Source organism: Rhinoraja longicauda, chromosome 33, assembly GCF_053455715.1.
Source record: "Rhinoraja longicauda isolate Sanriku21f chromosome 33, sRhiLon1.1, whole genome shotgun sequence".
NCBI lineage: Eukaryota > Metazoa > Chordata > Chondrichthyes > Rajiformes > Arhynchobatidae > Rhinoraja > Rhinoraja longicauda.
Genome location: NC_135985.1, coordinates 14,012,336 through 14,034,314, shown reverse-complemented (window position 1 = coordinate 14,034,314; position 21,979 = coordinate 14,012,336). Strand labels below are relative to the sequence as shown.

General features: G+C 50.2%; 1 protein-coding gene across 1 annotated transcript in view; it reads left to right on the top strand.

The window, feature by feature from the left end:
- The window catches only part of hdc (histidine decarboxylase), a 36,327-nt gene extending 23,853 nt beyond the window's left edge, over positions 1-12,474 (top strand). The window contains exons 6-13 of the mRNA XM_078427177.1: positions 1,961-2,095; positions 2,805-2,948; positions 3,513-3,579; positions 6,757-6,919; positions 7,333-7,423; positions 8,147-8,245; positions 9,493-9,594; positions 10,969-12,474. Of these exons, the coding sequence (XP_078283303.1) occupies positions 1,961-2,095; positions 2,805-2,948; positions 3,513-3,579; positions 6,757-6,919; positions 7,333-7,423; positions 8,147-8,245; positions 9,493-9,594; positions 10,969-11,172 (1,005 nt within the window). The 3' untranslated portion in view covers positions 11,173-12,474. The remainder of the gene's footprint in view (positions 1-1,960; positions 2,096-2,804; positions 2,949-3,512; positions 3,580-6,756; positions 6,920-7,332; positions 7,424-8,146; positions 8,246-9,492; positions 9,595-10,968) is intronic.
- Positions 12,475-21,979: the final 9,505 nt, after the last annotated feature.

Below are 21,979 nucleotides of genomic sequence, written 5' to 3'. Positions count from 1 at the left end.
CTGATTTTCTTGCACTCAGTGGCCGGGCGTGACTGTTCTCGTACACACCCAGGCACTGTCTAATTGTCTGTGCAATGGGATTTCAACAATCCCTCTTGGAATAATTGACCCAAACTGTTCGTAACTTGTGCAAAGAATAGATTGAGGGAAAGTTGGGGAAGGATTTCTTTGGGGGGAAATGTACATTCTCAGCTGGCCTTGGCTTCCATCTTTTGCAAATGTGACTGGACATTGGCTTCTTGCTGCTGCCCCAAACCGTCTGCTGGTGGGACCTGATTTTGGGAGCTGAGTGGATGCAGCCGTGGGCAGCATAGGGCCTGGCACTGGGTGAACTGCCCATCTCCCCAACAAAGGGACTTCCTATAGCTGGCATCACTCATCGGACGAGACGGGAACTTTCCATTAACCTGAAATAACTGCCTCTGGTTAGACATTGCACAACATTATCCCAAATGTCCTTCATTATGAAACACTTTGCTGGACAGAAGAGACAATTTAGCCAATTGTGCCAAACTGACATAAAATGGGCTAATCCCACTTCCCGAGTCTTCGCCCACTTACCCGCCAAGCATGGCTGTTCCAGTACACATGCAGGCTCTGTCTAAACTTGGATGGCATCTGTTCTCCCTCCTCACAGTAAGTGGGTTCTAGACCCCAACTATCTGTGAAAACAACATTGTTCTGCATCTTATACTTCCCATTCCATGGTTGGAAATGATCTAATCCCAAGAACATCCTTGTAACTCTTCTTTGTAACTGGCTCCTGGCCATTCAGGACATTTTCTACCGGCGGTGCCTGCGGAAGGCACGCAGCATCATCAAGGATCGCAGCCACCCAGCACGCAGGCTGTTCTCCTTGTTACCGTCAGGCAGACGATACAGGAGTATGGCTGCGTGTACCACCAAACTTAAGAACAGTTTCTACCATCAGGCCATCAGGCTTCTGAACTCATAAACACATTTCACATCATATATGTTGATTATTTTAATATTGGCTTTTTACCTTACTAATGTCATTTTTATCTTATTTATCCTTGGAATATTACTGCTGAGGTGACCCGTTGTCTTGTCAAATACATTTCATTGTACTGTTGACCCTGTGCCAACCTACATATGACAAATAAATAAATAAATAGAATGAAAAATATAATCACACTCTCACCATATGGTAACCAGAACTCTGCTCAGTGCTCCAGCAGTGCTCTAATTGGAGCTTTATTCAGATCTGCAGGTCTTGTATTTTATGACTGTCCCACAAGAGCAAATCTTCTGTTTGCCTTCCTTCTCTCCCTAACCCCGACACACTGGGTACGTGTGGAGTAGTGTAGTAGGATCCCTTTGTTTCTCCATTCATCAATATCCCATTCATCATGTTTCCCCAACATCATTTGTCCTCCCCAAATGCACCCTCGCAGTTCTCCAAACTACCACCCAGTGTCCATCCAGCCAGTCTGTCAATATCTTCCTGCACGCAAGAATCTTTTCCCTCACTCTCAGTGACATGGCCAAATTTAGTGCAAAAAAACAATCTGCCAGCCTGCCCTAGATCCCAGGTGCCCTGACCTTTTGGACCAGCCCACCATGCAGCAACTTGGTCACTGGGCTGATTTCTATTCAAATCTGTCCATTTCCCATGGATTTTGCTGCCTTTCACTCTGCTGAGCAGTCCGTCATGTGGGACATTGCAATCGTTGCAGAAAACTATGTAGAATACCTCTGATATGCCATCCTTATGAACTCTCTTCCTTCTTTCCCCCAAAAAATTCAACTGGGACGTAATTTGGCTTGTTGATTGTTGAGCATCTCTGACTTTGATTTGATCCATAGAAATCAATAATTGGGGATGAGAACAGACAAAACCTTCTGAGATTTGTGGCTTATCTGAGATCTCTACTGTAATCTAGTTACTAAATGTGAGTGTTGGGAGTCCATGTGTTAACCTGGATTGTATATGCGGCAGAGCACAGTCAGTGAGTCCACATTGATCGCCATGCTGGCTGCGAGAAAGGCGAAGATCGCGGAGCTGAAATCCAGTGACCCTGGTGTGGATGATGCTGTGCTTGCCTCCCGACTTGTCACATATGCCTCTGACCAGGTAAGCCTTTCCTCCACTGCTCTTCTGATCTTTCTGCTCCCTGTTTAAACTCAGTAAAGATTCATTTCCAGATCATCAATTCCACTCGATACGACAGCAGTCTGATGTGTCAACAACAAATTTGATGCAGTTATTTCAACTTCACTCAAATCCATATTCACTTCCTCTTCGCTGCTCATAACAACATTGGTAGGAGTGACCATTGCACATCCCTTAAGGAGACAAAATCCATCTTGACAGCACGGACACTCTGCATCTTGTTTGGAACTCGAGGGCTGAGCTATAATGAGAGGTTGGGCAGGCGAGACTTAATTCCTTGAAATGCAGGAGACTGAATGGTGATCTTATAAAGTTTTATATAACATCATGAGAGGAATACATAGGGTGAATGCACAGTCTTTCTCCCAGGAAAGGGTAATCAAGAACTAGAGGGAACAGGTCTAATATGAGGGGCAAAAGATTAAATAGGACCTCAGGGCAACATTTTCACACACGGGTGTATGGAATGAACTTCCAGAAGAAATAGTTAAGGCAAGTATAATAATAACATTTAAAGGACATTTTGGTAGGTTTAGAGGGATACGAGCCAAACACAGACAAATGCAACTAGCTAAGATGAAGCATCCTAGTCTGCATTCACAAGTTGGGCTGAAGGGCCTGTGTCCATGCTCTATGACTCTGACAGATCATGTAACTCATTTTTTGGAAGGCTCACTCTTCGATAGAGAAAGGAAGGCTGATCACTTTGGTAAAACTCCGCTTACTAGAGACTGATGAGGACTTCTCTCTACGAGCTAAGACCCTGATCCAAGCGTTGGAAGAAGATCGAAGACGTGGACTTGTTCCGTTCTTTGTAAGTTGGAAAATATTCCTGTTATTTAGTTGGTCCGTGAGATTTCTCTATTCTAGACTGTTCCAGTTGGCCACAGTAACAGAATCTTCTCTGTGCTCCAGTGAAATAGCAAATATTATTTTGTAAATTGTGACCAATATTTCCTCATGTGAAACATTGATTCTTGCTCACGGTCAAAGACAAACTAAATAAACAAATACTTTACTTCTCGTTGTCTGTGAATAAACCTGAAAACACTGAGTTTGTGGAGTTGATGTGGGTGCTCAACTGAACACAACTCAAACCTGGGTGGGATTGTCTATCCATTGGTAATCCAAGTTTGGAGATATCTTCAGGGGAGTCTCCAGACTTCAGCACCTTTGATTTCAGAACCATGGTCCTGCACTCAAGGGTAGGTGATTTGGGGACCTTTGCCTGTAACTGTGACCAGCAGTACTCAGACTCTCTGGCTGTCCCAGTTGTGGGTCACTGATGTGAAGTGTTGAACACCTCCTGCATCACTGCATCAGAATCAGTCAGTGCCCAGCGGTCCTTGTTTGATGCCAGCCTTACTTTGTTTTTCAGGTCTGTGCAACATTGGGAACAACTGGTGTGTGTGCCTTTGATTGCCTAAGCGAGCTTGGACCCCTCTGTAAGTTGCTGTTAGCTAAAGCGGTCATAGTTTGTACATTTTTGGAAGTTTGGTTGTATTGGGATTTCATTCCTGTGGTGCAGTGACTGGGACTGTACTGAGAAAATCATTGCCAGGATTCCCCCCAACCATCTCGTGATTCAAAGCTGCTGCTCAGCTCACACCATCCACCTGGAAGCACAGTGGACATGATCACCAACTCCAAGAGGAATGGAGGGATGCCACAGATAAACTGGAGTCAATTCAGTTACAGGAGGAATGTACAGACCATCTCCCAACCTTTTACTAGAAAACCAGAATGCCACCTGTATCAGTGGGTATCAGCCATAATGGGAGATTGGACAAACTTGGGTTGATTTCTCTGAAATGTTTGAGGCTGAGGGGAAACCTGATAGAAGTATTTAATGAGTGTCATTGATAGGGTAGACAGTCAGAACCTTTTTTCTCTGGGTGGAACGGTCAAAGACTAGAGGGCATAGCTTTAAGGTCAGGGAAAGTAAATTTAAAGGAGATGTGCGGGGCATGTTTACACAAAAAGTGGTTGGTGCCTGGAAGATGTTGCCTGGGATAGTGGTGGAGGCAGATACGATAGTAATGTTTAAGAACTGTTTAGATATTCACATGTATATGCACTGAATGGATGGCTATGAATCATGTGCAGCACCCCTCCTAACCCTTCCGAATTTGGCAGAAAGTTTCCGCTTTCTTATTTCATTTCCGCCATTCCAATTTCACCTCACATTTTTCCGCAAAACAGTCAGTAATTGCAATTTGTCAATTCGGCCGCTAGAGATTCCACGAGAAATCCCCAGCTCTGGAAGTCTCCCCGAAAATGTGGCACCTAGGCTGGGCAAGGCAGCCAATCTCGATCTCATCCGGACTTCCATGGCCAATTTGTCAATTCGGCCGCTAGGGATTCTGCGAGAAATCCCCCCATCCTGGAAGACACCCCGAAAATGTGGCAGCTAGGCTGGGCAAGGCAACCAATCTCAACCTCATTGGGACTTCCATGGCCGATCGGTGGGTTGAATTTGCAACCTGCGACCGGGGCTCTGGAACTCCAGCCCAGCTGGAGCCAGCACATCTATCCCCATAGCCGACTTCCTTGGCCGGTTGGATAAACCAGCAAAGCTCTGGAACCAAGAGTGTCAGAAAATCAGTGGTGGAACTGTAATGTGTAAATATTAAATTTCAGTGCAATGTGTAAATATTAAATTTCAGTATATAACTAAATTAATTAAGATGGGGTAGTAAAAAAAAGCCAATTACCACCTTTTTGGGCTGATTATCAATGAATGTGCAAAGTTACTTCAACAAGTACTTCCGTATGCGTTGTCGAGTCGCATATGTCAACTCTTCCTTCATAACAGTCATACATTTTATGACCATTGTTCTTTTATTCAATACCAAGAGGATTGGGATGTGTAAGGCAAAAAGCAAAATAGAAAGAACAAAACAAAACAATTTTTTCATTGTGTTGCAAAAAGTTCAATAACCTTTCTATAAATAGCAGAATATACTCATGATAGGCCTGACATTGTACATGTAGTCCAAGAACTAGACTGTTGGAAATAATAGTTGTTTTTCACACATGAATGTAGCGCAACGCGTACGCGCATTTGACGTGCATACTTTTCTTGCTGAAAAGTTGCATTACATGCCACATTATGAATTTTTATATAAAATTCTGAATTTTGGACATCAAAATTATGAATTTGTAAAATCAAATGTTGGGAGGTCTGTGTTCAGGCAGAGATTAGTCTAACTTGGCATCATGTTCGGCACATATATTGTGAGCCGAAGGACCTGTTCCTTTGCTGTAGATTTAAGTTCCATGATAGGCACAAAAAGCTGGAGTAACTCAGCGGACAGGCAGCATCACTGGAGAGAAGGAATGGGTGACGTTTCGGCCGAGGCTCTTCTTCAGACTGGTTAAGGATAAGGGAAACGAGATGTGGAGAGATAAAGAACAATGAATGAAAGATATGCAAAAAAAAAACGATGATAAAGGAAACAGGCCATTGTAAGCTGTTAGTAGGGTGAAAATGAGAAGCTAGTGCGACTTGGGTGGGGGAGGGATAGAGAGAGAGGGAATGCCGGGGCTACCTGAAGTGAAAGAAATCAATATTCATACCACTGGGCTGTAAGCTGCCCAAGCAAAATATGAGATGCTGTTCCTCCAATTTGTGTTTAACCTCACTCTGATAATGGAGGAGACCGAGGATAGAAAGGTCTGTGTAGGAATGGGAAGGAGAATGAAAGTGTCCAGCAACCGGGAGATCAGGTTGGTTCACGCGAAGGTGTTTCACCCAGTCTGCGTTTGGTCTCGCCGCTGTATAAGAGTCCACATCTTGAACTCTGCAACCACCTGTCTCATCAGGCACTTCCTGCCCCACCGATGGTAGAGTCCACACATCTCACATTGGCTTCCTCAGCCACCACTGGGGTGAGTGGAATCAGATCGTCATGGAACCAGAGACTGCCCAGTGGAACAGTCCGGTTCCAGCATAATCTTGGCGATTTTCTATTCCTGCCCAATAAAACAAGCAGCTCAAATGTCTGTTTAACCATTTTATTTGTCAGTTTCCTTTGGGGACCAGTGGAAAAGCAATCCAAGTTCTCTCTGCTCCTGAATACATTCAAGCTGAATTAAGTCAGGTTTCAAGTGTGTTTTATTGTCCTATGTCCTGAAATGGAACAATTAAATAATGAAATTCTTACTTGCGGCAGCACAACTGAAATGTAAACATAGTACTCTGTAAATACCATAGTAAAACACAACAAATGTGTGTGTATATACAAAACAAACAAATAGTGCAAAGACAATCAATGCCCCCAAGTCTATGTAGTTTGAAACTTATTTAGAGTTTGTAGTGTTTAATAGCCTGATGGTTGTAGGGAAGAGCTGTTCCTGAACCTGGACATTTCAGTTTTCAGGCTCCTGTACCTTCTTCCCGATGGCAGGAGTGAAATGAGAGTGCCCTGGTTTATGGAAGGACCGTTATCAGGTTATTCCAGAATGCTTCTCTCCCTCTACCTGCATAGGATATGTTTAGAGGGATATGGGCCAAACGCAGGCAGCTGGAACTAGAGTAGATGCGGCATGTTGGTCGATGTGGGCAAGTCGGGCCAAGGGGATGTTTCCACGCTGTGTAACTCTATGACTCTGGTCTCCAGGCGCCCGGGAGGGGGTCTGGCTTCACGTGGATGCTGCGTACGCGGGGACTGCCTTCATGTGCCCCGAGTTCCGCACACACCTGGAGGGCGTCGAGTGGGCCGACTCCTTCGCCTTTAATCCCGCCAAGTGGATGATGGTTCACTTCGACTGCGCGGCCTTCTGGTGAGTCCATCACCCCACAAGAGGCCCTTCGGCCTCTCAATCACCCAGCTGATCAGCCTGCTCCCCGCCCGTCCCAGCATCACCACTCAGTCGCAAAGTTCTTCTACTTCAGCTCCTGATACGCCCGGCAATGGGCATAGCTCTCCGGAGCAGAGAACCGCCGCCCCCTACTCACACCCCCCCCCCCCCCCCCCCACCCCACCCCACCCCACCATCACACTGCTCGCCAATGCTCCTGCGCCTTCACTCCCACTCACTGTGAACTCCTGCGATCAATCCCCCCCCGTCACCTCCCCCTCGCTGCCATCCCCGGCCACTCCCCCCTCGCTGCTATCCCCTGCGGTCACTCCCCGCCGTTGCTGTCCACCTGCATCAATCCACCGCTGCTATCCCAAGACTCCTGTCTTCCACAGGGTCAAAGACAAGTGGAAACTGCAGCAGACATTTGGGGTGAACGCCGTGTACCTCCAGCACCCCAATTCGGGAGTAACCGTGGACTTCATGGTGAGACTCTGGTGGGTGAGCGGGGCCGGGGAGGGTGGGTGGCCGCAGGGTCTCACGACCGCCGAGCTCACAGGCTGTTACAGGACAGTGGCCGGGGGAGAGTCGAGGGTGGGGCTGCCTTCAGATGTTGTCTGTGTTGCTGGATCTCCTGCAACAACGTACCGGAGACCGGCCAGTGGGTCCAAGGCTTCAAATTTCTCAATGCCACTCTCCTAAGTTCCTGTCCCCTTTGCAGTTGTGGCCGCCTTGCCCCCCCGACCCCATTCCCAAACGGGAATCCAGTTGGTTCAACAATCCGCGCTGGGACCGGGCGCCCACGGTATTCCCAGGACTTGGGACCCATTTCCCATGGTATTCCAGGGAGATGAACCAGCTGCCCGCGGTATTTCCAGGGAATGGGATCTGTCACATCTTCGCCTCTGATGTGGAATAATGATACTGACCCAATATTTACAGGTTACATTCCTTAGTCTCTATGTTTATCTCTGCCGACCATGGCCTCCTGCCTTGGCTGACGCAGCACACACACCATCTGACCTCCAAGTCAGCTGATACAAAGGTCAAGATATTTGCATATCATTATCATGTCAGGACCCATTACCCACAGTATTCATGAGACTGGAACCGGTATTCCTGGGACTGCTCCCTGCTGAACAGGTTTGCTTTGCGCGCCGAGGTTTGTGTGAGCCACGCCTTGTCTGGAAGCTCCGCTTATTTCCACAGAATTGGCAAATCCCGCTGAGCCGCCGATTCCGATCTCTGAAACTCTGGTTTGTGATCCGCTCGTTCGGGGTGCTCGGGCTACAGGCACACGTCAGGCATGTGAGTGTTGGCGGATCCCCGGCAAACCCCCTGTGTCCCAGGCGCCGCTGTTCAGGGGAGGCGCGGGTCTGCGCGTCTCCCCCCCCCCCCCCCCCCAAAGCGCGGGTCCACGCGTCTCCCCACGCAGGGCGCGCTCCCAAGACCCGACCCTTGTTCAATCCGCTGCTCTAGTCAATAGCGATGTTTGGTGTTTCTGCCTCCGGCTCTCGAGCAAACACGAGCCTTGTTTATCCAACATATATTTCGGAAAGACTTTGAGATTACGGGTCGTGGGATGATTGGGCATTAGTAAGAGATGTCCTTTCATCTATGTAGGAAGAAACTGCAGATGCTGGTTTAAACCAAAGATAGACAGAAAATGCTGGCGTAACTCAGCGGGACAGGCAGCATCTCTGGAGAGAAGGAATGGGTGTTTTCGGGTCGAGGCCCTTCTAACCCATTAGTCTGAAGAAGGGTTTGGACCAAAACTCATTCCTTCTCCCCAGAGATGCTGCCTGTCCCGCTGAGTTACGCCAGCATTTTGTGTCTATGGTCCTTTCATCTGGAGGGTAATCACGACCTCCCTCTCCACAGTGAATGAAGGAAAGGTGCAGAGAAGAGAGCAGGAGCACAACTCTTGTCTGTGCAGTTAATATTTTAGAGCTTACATCGATGGCTCTCTGAACCTGGGCGCTGGGCTTGGAGGCATTCAGTCGCGATCCGAAGGAATGCTTTAAAGTGCCTAGAATTTAATCCTCTGATAGTTTAACATTTCCAGGGATCTTGCACCTTTCAGGAAGAGAATCTATTTTCATCTCCAAGTGAGTTGGTTCTCGTCTTGGTCTTTTACTTCCCTGCAATCTGTTCTAATTCCCACTGACTATTGGAAGACTTAGTATAACCATAGAAAAGTGACCTGTAGAACTTAGAAATAAGAGATGGACCAGTGATGGTCTTCAAGGCCCCTTTCCGTCCACTGGTACAAACTAAGCCCCACGTTAAAGCAAACATGCTGCCTCACTATTGCTTCCCACACAAAATCCTAGGCAATTTTGATCCGTTAATGCATCCTTTCAGGAAAACCATCCAGTCACTTACCCTGGGTGTCTGTCAATAGGACTAGCCCCATACGTGTAAAACTTCCAATAACCTGTCCATCCACTTTCCTCAAAGTTTCATTGCCTCCTTTTGCCACTCCACATAAACTTTTGTCTTGCTGAATTTTAACGGATTAACAGTACTAACAGATGAATCTTCTTGATGAACAGGGTACAGAGATGGCAAAGTACTTTGAGTCCTTGGTTAGAAGTGATTCACGTTTTGAAATCCCAGCCAAAAGACACCTTGGGTTGGTGACTTTTCGTTTAGAGGTGAGGAAATTTATTACATATTAGTGAAAACCATTCAATGATGTGTCTGCCTCTTGTTTCTATGGTCACCAGCTGCAGCTTACTTGCCTGCTTTAGAGGTATTGTAATACCAGTTGCTCACTGCAGGATACAATGCCAGACTTGCCCTGTGGTCGTGGTATTTACATAGCTGGTCCAGTTAAGTTTCTAATCAGCTCACTTTCTACATCACTGCATCTAAGAGTCCTTCCATTTACTATATACTTTCCTCTTGCATCTGACCTCCCAAAGTGCAACACTTCACACTTGTTTAAATCAAACTCTATCTGCCATTTCTCTGCCCATATTCTCTTGATAAACAGAGAGTGATTCAAAGATTCTGTTAGAACATCCCTGAAGAGTTTCAAAATTTTCACACACCACTGGGAACAAGCATTGGGTCATCCTGTTTGGTATATCCGCATAAAACATGGTTCTCCTTCATACAAGGAAGGTAGAATGGATGAAGCAAAGGGAAAAAGATAATCTCAAAATCAAGAACTACTGTTGCTACAGATGCCACAACATCCGTACCCATCTGTCACCTGTGAACAGAACCTTTGAGCCTATTTGATCTATATCCCAATTGATCTATATCCTGCTGCATCCTGACAAACTTCCTCACTAACCACAACTCCCATTTTTATGTCGCCTACAGCCATAATAATCAGCCATTCCTTTATTTTCATCCACGTGTATCTTACTGCAACTTTTCCAGCTTTATGACATCCTTCCTATAACTGCACACAATACGCCATGTGGTCTCACCTACATCTTATATAGCTATACCATGGTGTCCTGATTCCTGTCCTCAATACTCTGATTGATGATGGTGGAGTGCCAAACCCTGTCAACCTGTGTTGTCTCTTTCAGGGAACTCTGTACTTGTTTCCCAATGTCTCCCTTTTCTATAACACTTTCCATGTCCCTACCATTTACTGTGCAAGTCCTGCCCTGGTTTAATTTACCAAAATGCATCATCTCACACTTGTTCAAATTAAGTTCCAGATGGTGAGAGCTGTGTCCTCATTGATGCACAGTGGGGGTGGTATGTGTTAAGTGTAGCTTTCTGTGCAAATTAGGATCAGTTCCAAGCACCACTGAGTCCAATCTGCTGGGTTTAAATGCTGCTATTTAAATGAGTGGTAGAGAGTTTCTACAGAGAGCTATCAGTGGACACCATTCTCCTTGTTTGTGGGTTTGGGAATTCTCACAGAGAAAGAGATGGATAGCTGCTCAAAGAAATTGGAAAATGAGCCGAGTAGACAGGTCCCCACATATCGAAGCTGAATGTGATGTTTTCTGCACTGATTGCCGAGATAATCGACAACCATTAACATTTGCTTGTATAAACAGGGAACAAACAGTTTGACTGAAGAACTCCTGCAAGAACTCAACCAATCGGGCACCATGTACTTAGTCCCAGCCACCATCAAAAAGCTCTTTATCATCCGCTTTACCGTCACTTCTCAATACACCACCAGTGGAGACATTCTGCGAGATTGGAATATCATCCAGCAAAGTGCAGACAAAGTCCTAATGAGAAGTCACCAACATTAGATGACCTCTTGAGCGATGGATTGGCCAAGTGCCAGATTTTGACAGCCTTCCACAAGGAGCCACATAAAAAGTCATTGCATGAAATTAGAGTGTGAGGTTCAGGTTAATATATTGTCGTGGGTAGGGGAGTGGTTTTAGGACAGGGGCAGGGTAAGTGGGTCAGAAGAGCATAAAAACCCAGTAGCAAGAGTCGGGCTATCTGCCCCTTCAAGCCTGCTCCACCATTCGCCAAGATCACGGCTGATCTTCCACTCCCAATGTCTCACAGCAATGTCCCCACATCCCCTGCTTCCTGTCAGATCCACAAATCTATCAACCCATGTACTGTGAACAGTGAATGAATTCCACTGCCCATCAGGACAGAACATACCAAAGATTTCTTAGCCATTAATTAGTTCCTTCTCACCTCAGTCCTAAGTAGTTAGTTGTTTGCTTATTCTTAAACTGCACTCGCTAGCCTTCTTAGACTGTTCAGACAGGGAAATAAAATTTCCTAAATCTAGACAGAGAAGCTGGCACAATCGACTCCAACACCACGGATCCAGTATCACCAATGTCTGATACATTCACAGGAACACTTCACATCTCTTGCATTCAAATCCTCTCATTGTAATGTCCAGCGGATCATTTGCTCTTCTAGACGCTCGTGTTGGCCTTCAGCGACTTGTGTAAAAGTACACCTGCAACTCTCTAAACAGCAAGGTACCCACCCTCTCACTGTTCAACAAATATGCACTTTTACTGCTTGGGTGCTACAGACTCACATTTTCTACATTATATTCCATCTGCCATGTTCTCACCCACAACTTCAGCTTATGCATGTCCCATTTTACATTTTCCTTCCTACTCAATTCTCCCTAGTTTAATATCACCAGCAAACATGGAAACATGACATTTGATCACCTCAGCCAATTGCTGATATTGTGAACAGCTGCAGCCCGAGCAGCAACGCCTCTTGTACCCTATGACAATGCCGAGTCAGGTCGAGATTACACCGTCTTCGGAAACATCGCGAAATTCCCACGCTGTCAATGCTTCTCCGGCGTCCTAATTTTCGCTGAAATCATTGGTAATTACTTGAGTTTTGAAATATAACACCTTGCCCGGGTTACTTGAAAACCAAGCTTCACGGTAACAAGGCATAAACTGGATTGACTTCCAGTTTACTAATAGCAGTATTGAAATTTAATTTTTAAAGTGGTTAAATGGATTTTTGTGCGGAGTGTGGGCATTCTTTGAAAATGTACGGGAGATGTATATCTGGTTTCTGGGTTGGGAGCCTACTTTAAATGTAATCGCTGATGGCCATAAACATTGCGAACATTCCCACGCTTACCTGACCGTCAAACCGTCGCCTCCAATCTACCTGTCAAATGTCCTGACGGTAAATAAATTGGTTAAACACAAGTATTTTATGGTATCTTCAAATGACTACTTAATTTAATATTACATGCTTCTAAATGCATCTAAGACAACCTAGCAAACCTGGGGACACCATGCGACAGCGCCTGCAATAAGCAACGATACCTGGCGACAAGCCAGCTGTCGCCGAGAAATGTCATACCGGTTGATTTCTTAGCGACGCGCCGAGATCCACTACGATTCTTTGAAGACTCCTCACGATCATGCCCGCGACACCCCGGCGAACTGTCAGCGACAGCCAAGTCACCGGAAGTCGCCTTAAAATCGCCTAAGTGGGACAGGCCCTTTAAGGAAAATTTATTTTGCAACTTATGCACCACTTCTTTAAATGCCACCTGTCCTGCCTCACACCTTTCAATGTGCTTTCCCAGTGAACTGCAGTTAACTTTCCTCATACTTTTAATTTGCTTGGATTTCAGATGCTAGGTTCACATTAAAATTACATCACTTTTGAATTTAAGCTCAAATTCTATATATTATGGTAATTCTTCCTCAAAAGCCCCATGACAATAAGGTCATTAATCAATCCTTTTGCATTGCATAAAGATGCAAAACAGCCTTTTCCCTGGTTGGTTCTTTAAAATTTTAAGAAAGAAGCGCACTCATTTATATTCCACAATATATCTACCACTTTATTACAACAAATTTGATTCACCTATATTTGATTCTGCCTCAAAATGTAGGCCAAAGTCTCCCATGATTGCCCCTGTTCCATGTAACTTATTTGCAGAATGGCAATCATTGACTCAAGGAGTGCTGTGGACTCCATACATGATCTACAGTGAACCCTTGGAACGACAGACCCGAAGCCAAATTTGCTGATGATACAAAGATAGATTAGCAAGTTGTGATGAGGATTGAAGACCCTGAAAAGGTTATAGATGGATTAAGTGACTGGGCAAGATGTTTCCATATAAAGTGACTCAGAAAAATGTTTCCATATAAAGAGATGAGGGACCTCCACAATGAAACACAAAATGTAAGAATGCAGGTGCAACAAGGAATCTGGAAGGCAAATAGAATGGTGGCCTTTGTTGCAAAATGATATATATATATATATATCTATCCATCCATCCATCCATCCATCCATCCATCCATCCATCCATCCATCCATCCATCCATCCATCCATCCATCCATCCATCCATCCATCCATCATCCATCCATCCATCCATCCATCCATCCATCCATCCATCCATCCATCCATCCATCCATCCATCCATCCATCCATCCATCCATCCATCCATCCATCCATCCATCCATCCATCCATCCATCCATCCATCCATCCATCCATCCATCCATCCATCCATCCATCCATCCATCCATCCATCCATCCATCCATCCATCCATCCATCATCCATCCATCCATCCATCCATCCATCCATCCATCCATCCATCCATCCATCCATCCATCCATCCATCCATCCATCCATCCATCCATCCATCCATCCATCCATCCATCCATCCATCCATCCATCCATCCATCCATCCATCCATCCATCCATCCATCCATCCATCCATCCATCCATCCATCCATCCATCCCTCCATCCATCCATCCCTCCCTCCCTCCCTCCCTCCCTCCCTCCCTCCCTCCCTCCCTCCCTCCCTCCCTCCCTCCCTCCCTCCCTCCCTCCCTCCCTCCCTCCCTCCCTCCCTCCCTCCCTCCCTCCCTCCCTCCCTCTCTCTCTCTCTCTCTCTCTCTCTCTCTCTCTCTCTCTCTCTCCTCAGATCTTGTGAATATGTTTGTATCGGGGTTTCATTATGTATCAGTGATTTCGGCAAAACGGTAAACCGTCGCGCCACGGTTTTTGCACCGCCTTGATCACCAACCTCCCGTCTGACCGGCCGCGATATTTTCATTTCATTTGGTCGCATGTTTTTTAAGTTACAGTGGTTTTAAAGCACTGCCCCCCCTGATTTCTCGATTTTTTGACAGAAGGGGGGCGCTGCGGTGCAGATTAATCTTCATTGTGATGTCACAATGCCCCTGTGAGATGAGCTCGAGCTGACCCCCCTTCCCCCCCCCCTTTCAGCGTGTGATGTCACAATGGACAAGCAGCTGCTATTGGGTGTCTACTCTTTACAAATTTACATCTTTTTATTTTTAACCTTTTTTTTCCAAGGTCTTCAGCTTGTGACGTCACAATGCTTGTGTGAGATGGGTTCAACATTGTTGCGAAAAGCAGCTGATTGTTTTTTAAAGTTGTGTTTTTTATTGCAAGTCACTTAACATACACAGATCAGCATGGGGCCCCTATGCTCGTGGGCCACCGGGGCAAGTGTTTCGATAAAAGAAAGGGGAGGTCCCCCTTCCCCCCTCAACCCCTTCCTCCCCACTCCATCCCCACTCCCTCCCCCCCTCCTCCCCTCCTCCCGAACTCCCTCCCCATCCCTCCCCACCTCCCTCACCCCTCGGGGACGGGCCCAACGGGGAAAGAGGGGTACTGGGAAAAGGGGAGGTCCCCCTCCCTCCCCCCTTCCCCCCCTCCCTCCCCCCTCCATCCCCGCCTCCCCGGTTACAATGGAAACCCTACGAGGACGGGCCCAACGGGGAAAGAGGGCTACTGGGAAAATGGGAGGTCCCCCTCCCTCCCCCTTCCCCCCTCCCTCCCCCCTCCCTCCACCTCCCCCCCTTCCCCCATTCACCACTCCCCTCCCCCCCTTCCCTCCCCTCCTCCCTCCACACCTCCCTCCCTCCCCCCACCCTCCCCACCTCCCGGTTACAATGGAAACACTACGAGGACGGGCCCAACGGGGAAAGAGGGGTACTGGGAAAACGGGTGGTCCCCCTCCCTCCCCCCTTCCCCCCTCCTTCCCCCCTCCCTACCCCCTCCCTCCCCTCTCCCTCCCCCCCACTCCCCTCCTGGTTACAATGGAAACCCTACGAGGACGGGCACATCGGGGAAAGAGGGGTACTGGGAAAAGGGGAGGTCCCCCTCCCTCCCCCTTCCCCCATCCCCTCCCCCTCCCTCCCCCCCTCTCCCTCCCCCCTTCCCCCCTCCCCTCCCCCTCCCCCTCCCCTCCTCCCTCCACACCTCCCTCCTCCCTCCCTCCCCCTTCCCTCCCTCCCCTCCTCCCGGTTACAATGTAAACCCTACGAGGACGGGCCCAACGGAGAAAGAGGGGTACTGGGAAAAGGGGTCCCCCTCCCTCCGCCCTTCCCCTCCCCCTCCCTCCCCCCTCCCCCTCCCTCCCCCCTCCCTCCCCCTCCCCCTCTCTCCCCCTCTCTCCCTCCCCCCCTCCCCCCCCTTCCCCCCCCTCCCCTCCCTCCCTCCCCCTCCGCTCCTCCCTCCACACCTCCCTCCTCCCTCCCTCCCCCTTCCCTCCCTCCCCTCCTCCCGGTTACAATGGAAACCCTACGATACGTGCCCAACGGGGAAAGAGGGGTACTGGGAAAAGGGGAGGTCCCCCTCCCTCCCCCTTCCACCCTCCCTCCCTCCCCCCTTCCCCCCACCCCTCCCCCTCTCCCTCCCCCCTCACTCCCCCTTCCCCCTCCCCCTCCCCTCCCCCCCTCCCTCCCCCTCCCCTCCTCCCTCCACACCTCCCTCCTCCCTCCCTCCCCCCTCCCTCCCTGCCTCACGGTTACAATGGAAACCCTACGAGGACGGGCCCAATGGGGAAAGGGGTGTGCTGGGGAAAGGGGGGGGGAGAGTAAGAGTGTATCTGGGGGAGAGAGAATGGGGGGGGTCTGAGAATGGGGACTGGGGAGGGGGACAACAGGGGGCTGGGTGGTTTGGGAAAGAAGAGTACTGGGAAAAGGGGAGGTCCCCCTCCCTCCCCACTCTCCTCCCTCCCTCATCCCTCCCTCCCTCCCGTCCCAGCAGCGCTGACCGCCGGGAGGTGTAGTCGCCGTCGCCTCTCCCGCTGTTTGATTTCATTTATAACAAAGACATTTATTTAAAATGAGGAATGTGATTTTCATTAAGTTTGATTTTATTTATTAAAAAAAAGCTGATGCTCTATAGATAAGTTTATTTCCTTTTCAAAAAAGAACGCTGTTTATTTTAAAGTAAAATAGACCCTCCCTCCCACCCCCCTCCCTCCCCATCCCCCTCCCCCCCTTCCCCCTCCCCTCCCCCCTCCACTCCACACTCCCCTCCCCCCCTCCCTCCCCATTCCCTCCCTCCCATCCTCCCGGTTACAATGGAAACCCTACGAGGACGGGCCCAACGGGCACACTTGTGCTAGTCTAATACTAAAACTCAGATCTTGTGTATATATTTTTTTGTGGTTTGGCCTGATGTATTCGTAACAGCGATTGCAGCAAAACGGCGGACCATAGCACGACGGTTTTTGCACCGCCTCAATCGCCAATCTCGCGCTCGCTCGGCCGTTATATTTTCATTTAATTTGGTCGCGTGTTTTTTAAGTTACAGAGGTTTTAAAGCGCTGCCCCCCCCCCCCTTTTTCAGGGGGGCGCTGCGGTGCAGATTTAGTTTTCAGCTTGTGACGACTACATTGTTTCGAAAAGTTTCCAGAAAAGGATTTAGTTTTCAGCTTGTGACGGCTACATTGTTTCGAAAAGTTTCCAGAAAAGCACTGATTGTTTTGTTATTGCAAGTCAAGTCAAGTCAAGTCAATTATATTTGTATAATTATATTTGTATAGCACATTTCAAAACAACCCATGTTGACCAAAGTGCTGCACATCTGATTAGGAAAAAAAAAAAAAAGAAGGTTATAGTGGTCACTTGACATACACAGATCAGGAGGACGGGCCCAACGGGCACACTTGGAGAGTAAGAGTGGGGCTGGGGGAGGAGAGAATGGGGGGTGTGGGGACGGGCCCAACGGGCCCGCTTTGAACGGGCACACTTGTTCTAGTCTATCTATCTATCTATCTATCTATCTATCTATCTATCTATCTATCTATCTATCTATCTATCTATCTATCTATCTATCTATCTATCTATCTATCTATCTATCTATCTATCTATCTATCTATCTATCTATCTATCTATCTATCTATCTATCTATCTATCTATCTATCTATCTATCTATCTATCTATCTATCTATCTATATACTATTAAAACTCACTTCTTGTGTATATATTTTTTTGGGGTTTGACCTGGTATGCGCGTAACAACGGTTTCTCTGATTTCGTCAAAACGGTGAACCGTAGCGCCACGATTTTTGCACCACCTTAATCACCACGCGGTTATCTGCTGCAAAATTGTTTTTTATTTAATTCGGTCGCATGTTTTTTAAGTTACAGAGGTTTTAAAGCGCTCCCCCCCCCCCCCCTAATTTATAGGGGGCGCTGTGGTGCGGATTTATTGAAGGTCTTCAGCTTGTGATGTCACAATGCCCCTGTGAGATGAGCTCGAGCTGACCCCCCTCCCCCCCCCTTCAGCGTGTGATGTCATAATGGACAAGCAGCTGCTATTGGGTGTCTACTCTTTACAAATTTACATCTTTTTATTTTTAACCTTTTTTTTCAAGGTCTTCAGCTTGTGACGTCACAATGCTTGTGTGAGATGGGTTCAACATTGTTGCGAAAAGCAGCTGATTGTTTTTTAAAGTTGTGTTTTTTATTGCAAGTCACTTAACATACACAGATCAGCATGGGGCCCCTATGCTCGAGGGCCACCAGGGCAAGTGTTTCGAAAAAAGAAAGGGGAGGTCCCCCTTCCCCCCTCAACCCCTTCCTCCCCACTCCTTCCCACCTCCATCCCCACTCCCTCCCCCCCTCCTCCCCAACTCCCTCACCATCCCTCCCCACCTCCCTCACCCCTCGGGGACGGGCCCAACGGGGAAAGAGGGGTACTGGGAAAAGGGGAGGTCCCCCTCCCTCCTTCCCCCCTCCCTCCACCTCCCCCCCTTCCCCCCTTCCCCCCTCCCCTCCCACCCCTTCCCCCCTCCCCTCCCCTCCCCTCCTCCCTCCCTCCCCGCCTCCCGGTTACAATGGAAACCATACGAGGACGGGCCCAACGGGGAAAGAGGGGTACTGGGAAAAGGGGAGGTCCCCCCTCCCTCCCCCCTTCCACCTCCCCTCCCCCTTCCCCCTCCCCTCCCCCCTTCCCCCCTCCCCTCCCCCCCACTCCCCTCCCGGTTACAATAGAAACCCTACGAGGACGGGCCCAACGGGGAAAGAGGGGTACTGGGAAAAGGGGAGGTCCCCCTCCCCCCTTCCCTCCCCCCTCCCACCACCTCCCCCCCTTCTCCCCTCCCCCCTTCTCCCCTCCCCCCCTTCCCTCCCCTCCTCCCTCCACACCTCCCTCCTCCCTCCCTCCCCGCCTCCCGGTTACAATGGAAACCCTATGAGGACGGGCCCAACGGGGAAAGAGGGGTACTGGGAAAACGGGTGGTCCCCCTCCCTCCCCCCTTCCCCCTCCCTCCCCCTCCCCCTACCCCCTCCTTCCCCCCCTTCCCCCCTCCCCCCCTCCCTCCCCCCTCCCTCCCCCTACCTCCCCCTCCACACCTCCCTCCTCCCTTCCCTCCCCCCCCACTCCCCTCCCGGTTACAATGGAAACGCTACGAGGACGGGCCCAACGGGGAAAGAGGGGTACTGGGAAAAGGGGAGGTCCCCCTCTCTCCCCCTCCCCTCCCCCCCTCCCCTCCCCCTCCCCCTCCCCTCCTCCCTCCACTCCTCCCTCCCCTTCCCTCCCTCCCCTCCTCCCGGTTACAATGGAAAACCTACGAGGACGGGCCCAACGGGGAAAGAGGGGTACTGGGAAAAGGGGAGGTCCTCCTCCCTCCCCCCCCTACCCCCTCGCTCCACTCTCCCCTCCCCTCCCCTCTCCCTCCCCCTCCCTCCCCCTCCCCCCCTACCCCCCTCCCTCCCCTCCCCTCCTCCTTCCACACCTCCCTCCTCCCTCCCTCCCCCTTCCCGCCCTCCCCTCCTCCCGGTTACAATGGAAACCCTACGAGGACGGGCCCAACGGGGAAAGAGGGGTACTGGGAAAAGGGGAGGTCCCCCTCCCTCCCTCCCCCCTACCCACCTCCCTCCCCTCTCCCTCCCCCCCTTCCCTCCTCCCTTCCCCCCTCCCCTCCCCCCTCCCATCCCCCCCTCTCCCCCCTCCCTCCCCCCTACCCCCTCCCTCCCCTCTCCCTCCCCCCTCCCCCCTCCCTCCCCTCCTCCCTCCCCCTTCCCTCCCCCAACCCTCCCCCTTTCCTCCCCTCCCGGTTACAATGGAAACCCTACGAGGACGGGCCCAACGGGCCCACTCGGTCTAGTATACTATTAAAACTCACTTCTTGTTTATAAATATGTTTGTATCCTGGGTTTGTGTATGTATCACTGATTGCGGCAAAACTCTAAACCGTCGCGTCATGGTTTTTGCACCGCCTTGATCACCAACCTCCCGTCTGACCGGCCGCGATATTTTCATTTAATTTGGTCATATATTTTTTAAGTTACAGAGGTTTTAAAGCGCTGCCCCCCCTGATTTATCGAAGTTTTGACAGAAGGGGGGCGCTGCGGTGCGGATTAATCTTCATTGTGATGTCACAATGCCCCTGTGCCAAGCAGCTGCTCTTTACAAATTTACATTTTTTAATTTTTATCCTTTTTTTTCAAAGGTCTTCAGCTTGTGACGTCACAATGCTTGTGCTACATTGTTGCGAAAAGCAAATGGTTGTTTTTTAAAGTTGTGTTTTTAATTGCAAGTCACTTAACATACACAGATCAGCATGGGGCCCCTATGCTCGTGGGCCACCGGGGCAAGTGTTACGAAAAAAGAAAGAGGAGGTCCCCCTTCCCCCCTCAACCCCTTCCTCCCCACTCCTTCCCACCTCCATCCCCACTCCCTCCCCCCCTCTTCCCCAACTCCCTCCCCATCCCTCCCCACCTCCCTCACCCCTCGGGGACGGGCCCAACGGGGAAAGAGGGGTACTGGGAAAAGGAGAGGTCCCCCTCCCTCCCCCCTTCCCCCTCCGTCCCCCCTCCCTCCCCCTCCCCCCCTTCCCCCCTCCCCCCCTTCCCCCCTCCCCCCCTCCATCCCCCTCCCCTCCTCCATCCCTCCCCCCTCCCTCCCCACCTCCCGGTTACAATGGAAACCCTACGAGGACGGGCCCAACGGGGAAAGAGGGGTACTGGGAAAAGGGGAGGTCCCCCTCCCTCCTCCCTTCCCCCTCCCTCCCCTCTCCCTCCACCTCCCCCTCTTCCCCCTCCCCTTCCCCCCTCCCCTCCCCCCTTCCCTCCCCTCATCCCTCCACACCTCCCTCCTCCCTCCCTCCCCGCCTCCCGGTTACAATGGAAACCCTACGAGGACGGGCCCAACGGGAAAAGAGGGGTACTGGGAAAACGGGTGGTCCCCCTCCCACCCCTCCTTCCCCCCTCCCTCCCCCTCCCTCCACTCTCCCTCCCCCCTCCCCTCCCCCACTCCCTCCCTCCTCCCTTCCCTCCCCCCCACTCCCCTCCCGGTTACAATGGAAACCCTACGAGGACGGGCCCAATGGGGAAAGAGGGGTACTGGGAAAAGGGGAGGTCCCCCTCCCTCCCCGTTCTCCCCTCCCCTCCCCCTCCCTCCCCCCTCCCTCCCCCCCTACCCCCCTCCCTCCCCTCTCCCTCCCCCCCTTCCCCTCTCCAACCCTCCCCTCCCCCTCCACACCTCCCTCCTCCCTCCCTCCCCCTTCCCTCCCTCCCCTCCTCCCGGTAACAATGGAAACCCTACGAGGACGGGCCCAACGGTGAAAGCGGGGTACTGGGAAAAGGGGAGGTCCCCCTCCCTCCCCCTTTCCCCCCTCCCTACCCCCTCCATCCTCTCTCCCTCCCCCCTCCCCTCCCCCCCTCCCTCCCCCTCCCCTCCTCCTCCACTCCCCTCCTCCCTCCCCCTCCCTCTCCCTCCCCCTCCCCCCCTCTCTCCCCCTCCCTTCCTCCCTCCCTCCCCCTTCCCTCCACACCACTCCCCTCACGGTTACAATGGAAACCCTACGAGGACGGGCCCAACGGGCACACTTGTGCTAGTCTATCTATCTATCTATCTATCTATCTATCTATCTATCTATCTATCTATCTATCTATCTATCTATCTATATACTACTAAAACTCAGATCTTGTACCGTTTTTGTATATATATTCCACTGATGTCGGCTGAAGGCAATTCCGGCAAAACGGTGAACCGCAGCGCCACGATTTTTGTACCGCCTTAATCAGCATGCGGTTCGCTGCTGGAAAATGATATTTTTATTTAATTCGGACGCATATTTTTTAAGTTACAGAGGTTTAAAAGTGCTGCCCCCCCTGATTTATCGAAGTTTTGACAGAAGGGGGGCGCTGCGGTGCGGATTGTGATGTCACAATGCCCCTGTGAGATGAACTCGAGCTGACCCCCCTTCCCCCCCCAGCGGTATTCAGCGTGTGACGTCACAATGCCCCTGTGCTACATTGTTGCGAAGAGCTGTCAAGTCAAGTCCATTTTATTTGTACAGCACATTTAAAAAC